Source organism: Labrus mixtus, chromosome 24 (genome assembly GCF_963584025.1).
Source record: "Labrus mixtus chromosome 24, fLabMix1.1, whole genome shotgun sequence".
In the NCBI taxonomy this organism is placed as follows: Eukaryota; Metazoa; Chordata; class Actinopteri; order Labriformes; family Labridae; genus Labrus; species Labrus mixtus.
In genome coordinates, this window is record NC_083635.1 from 13,727,585 (window position 1) to 13,730,366 (window position 2,782).

The 2,782-nt window shown below is 46.1% G+C and overlaps 1 protein-coding gene and 1 long non-coding RNA gene across 3 annotated transcripts in view; one reads left to right on the forward strand and one right to left on the reverse strand.

The window, feature by feature from the left end:
- The first annotated feature begins 409 nt into the window (after nt 1-409).
- Nucleotides 410-1,000, forward strand: LOC132959478 (uncharacterized). The gene is made up of 3 exons (XR_009667024.1): nt 410-474; nt 615-788; nt 876-1,000. It is a non-coding gene; the product is annotated as an uncharacterized LOC132959478 (long non-coding RNA).
- LOC132959477 (zinc finger protein 878-like) overlaps nt 944-2,782 on the reverse strand; it is a 7,307-nt gene continuing 5,468 nt past the window's right edge. For both annotated transcript variants that reach the window (XM_061032509.1, XM_061032507.1), the window contains exons 10-11: nt 2,442-2,782; nt 944-1,196 (exon numbers count right to left, since the gene is read on the reverse strand). The exon at nt 2,442-2,782 is cut by the window's right edge and continues 115 nt beyond it. In XM_061032509.1, coding sequence (XP_060888492.1) covers nt 985-1,196; nt 2,442-2,782 — 553 coding nt within the window. In that variant the 3' untranslated portion in view covers nt 944-984. The remainder of the gene's footprint in view (nt 1,197-2,441) is intronic.

Below are 2,782 nucleotides of genomic sequence, written 5' to 3' on the forward strand. Positions count from 1 at the left end.
CAGAGCAGACTGAGCTGCTGTAACGAGGTTCAGAGCATCTACATTCAAAAGGGGTTACTGAATCTAATAGTCTTCTTAACTTTTGATTTACATAATGTTTATGCAGATTAATATCTGAAGAAGCAGTGTTGTATTCATTAGTTCTTTTTTTATTCATTTGAATCATTTTTGGGGGAAAATATTGTTAATTTATCTCTTTTCCTCTGTAGGTCATTCATTTATGAGAATAGTAATATTTCAACTGTTTCCTTCCAACATTTACATTTGATAACTAAATGAAATATGAAGAAATGTCATAAATCACAAAACTATCATCAAGTATTAACATTTAATCTTTCTTTATCAGGTTACTCTCCAAACTGGAAGCACCTTCTGATTATAAATCTGGACAAACAACAAACAAAATAACGACCAAAAGTTTGCTGTCTGAGCGTTCAGGATGAAACCAACGCTGAAGCTGCATGAAGCGGAGAGGTCTTTGAATGCATCTTTGAGCTGCAAGGCCTTTGAATGCATCATTGAGCTGTGAGGTCTTTGAATGCATCATTGAGCTGTGAGGTCTTTGAATGCATCATTGAGCTGTGAGGTCTTTGAATGCATCATTGAGCTGCGAGGTCTTTGAATGCATCGTTTGATCTGTGAGGTCTGTGAATGCATCGTTTGATCTGTGAGGTCTTTGAATGCATCGTTTGAGCTGTGAGGTCTTTCAATGCATCGTTTGATCTGAGAGGTCTTTCAATGCATCGTTTGATCTGAGAGGTCTTTCAATGCATCGTTTGAGCTGTGAGGTCTTTGAATGCATCGTTTGATCTGTGAGGTCTTTCAATGCATCGTTTGATCTGTGAGGTCTTTGAATACATCGTTTGATCTGAGAGGTCTTTGAATGCATCATTTGAGCTGTGAGGTCTTTGAATGCATCGTTTGATCCAGGACTCACAGAGAGGAGCAGCTCTTCATGTCAGCTTGATGAGTAGAGATCAGCCGTTATGTTTGGTCTGTCGTCTCTAACCCCACCTCCCCGTCACCTGCCCGGTGTGTCAGCAGGTGTCTGTTCAGGTGAGTTTTGCGGGTGTAGCTCTTTGAGCAGTAAACGCAGCCGTACGGCCGCACGCTGCTGTGAGACAACATGTGCTTCTTCAGGTCAAACTTCCTCCTCAGACATTTCCCACATTCAGGACACGAGAAGGGTTTCTCTCCTGCAGAGACACAGACGGCCAATCAGCTGGTTATTTACTCTCCTCCAATCAGAGACAAGCAGAGACGTTACCGACACGTTATACATCAGGACGAGTCAAAGAGTCAAAGAGTCAGAGAGTCAGAGAGTCAAAGAGTCAGAGAGTCAAAGAGTCAGAGAGTCAGAGAGTCAAAGAGTCAAAGAGTCAGAGAGTCAAAGAGTCAAAGAGTCAAAGAGTCAGAGAGTCAAAGAGTCAGAGAGTCAAAGAGTCAAAGAGTCAAAGAGTCAGAGAGTCAGAGTCAGAGAGTCAGAGAGTCAAAGAGTCAGAGAGTCAGAGTCAGAGAGTCAAAGAGTCAGAGAGTCAGAGAGTCAAAGAGTCAAAGAGTCAGAGAGTCAAAGAGTCAGAGAGTCAGAAAGTCAGAGAGTCAGAGTCAGAGAGTCAGAGAGTCAGAGAGTCAGAGAGTCGGAGAGTCAGAGAGTCAGAGAGTCAAAGAGTCAGAGTCAGAGAGTCGGAGAGTCAGAGAGTCAGAGAGTCAAAGAGTCAGAGTCAGAGAGTCAAAGAGTCAGAGAGTCAAAGAGTCAGAGAGTCAGAGAGTCAAAGAGTCAGAGAGTCAGAGAGTCAGAGAGTCAAAGAGTCAGAGAGTCAGAGAGTCAGAGAGTCAAAGAGTCAGAGAGTCAGAGAGTCAGAGTCAGAGAGTCAGAGAGTCAAAGAGTCAGAGAGTCAAAGAGTCGGAGAGTCAGAGAGTCAGAGTCGGAGAGTCAGAGTCAGAGAGTCAGAGAGTCAAAGAGTCAGAGTCAGAGAGTCAGAGTCGGAGAGTCAGAGTCAGAGAGTCAGAGAGTCAGAGTCAAAAAGTCAAAGAGTCAAAGAGTCAGAGAGTCAGAGAGTCAGAGAGTCAAAGAGTCAGAGTCAGAGAGTCAGAGAGTCAAAGAGTCAGAGAGTCAGAGAGTCAAAGAGTCAGAGTCAGAGAGTCAGAGAGTCAAAGAGTCAGAGAGTCAGAGAGTCAAAGAGTCAGAGTCAGAGAGTCAGAGAGTCAAAGAGTCAGAGTCAGAGAGTCAGAGAGTCAAAGAGTCAGAGAGTCAGAGAGTCAAAGAGTCAGAGTCAGAGAGTCAGAGAGTCAAAGAGTCAGAGTCGGAGAGTCAAAGAGTCAGAGAGTCGGTTAGATTTAAAAGATTTTAAGGACATGTGGAGACAAATAAACAAAAAGAAGAGAAGAATGAGCACAGATCAGAGTCAAAGACCCCGCCTGCCGCCCTCCCGTGGTCGTACCTGTGTGTATCCTGCGGTGCTCAGTCAGGTGACAGGAAATAGAAAAAGCCTTCCCACAGTCCTGGCAGACGTAGGGTCTCTCCCCCGTGTGCGTCCTCATGTGTTTCTGCAGGTCTCCTCCTGATGGCCAGCCCTTCCCGCACACCGTGCAGACATACGGACGCTCTCCAGTGTGGCGCCGCACGTGTACATTGAGGCCAGCGAGTGCGGTGAAGTCTTTGGGGCAGTAGGGGCAGCGGTATGGTCGCTCCCCGCTGTGCGTCCTCAGGTGACCCTCCAGCCCGTCGCGCGTTTTGAAGCGTTTGCCACACTGCGAGCACAGGAAGCGGCTCTGGGCGCCG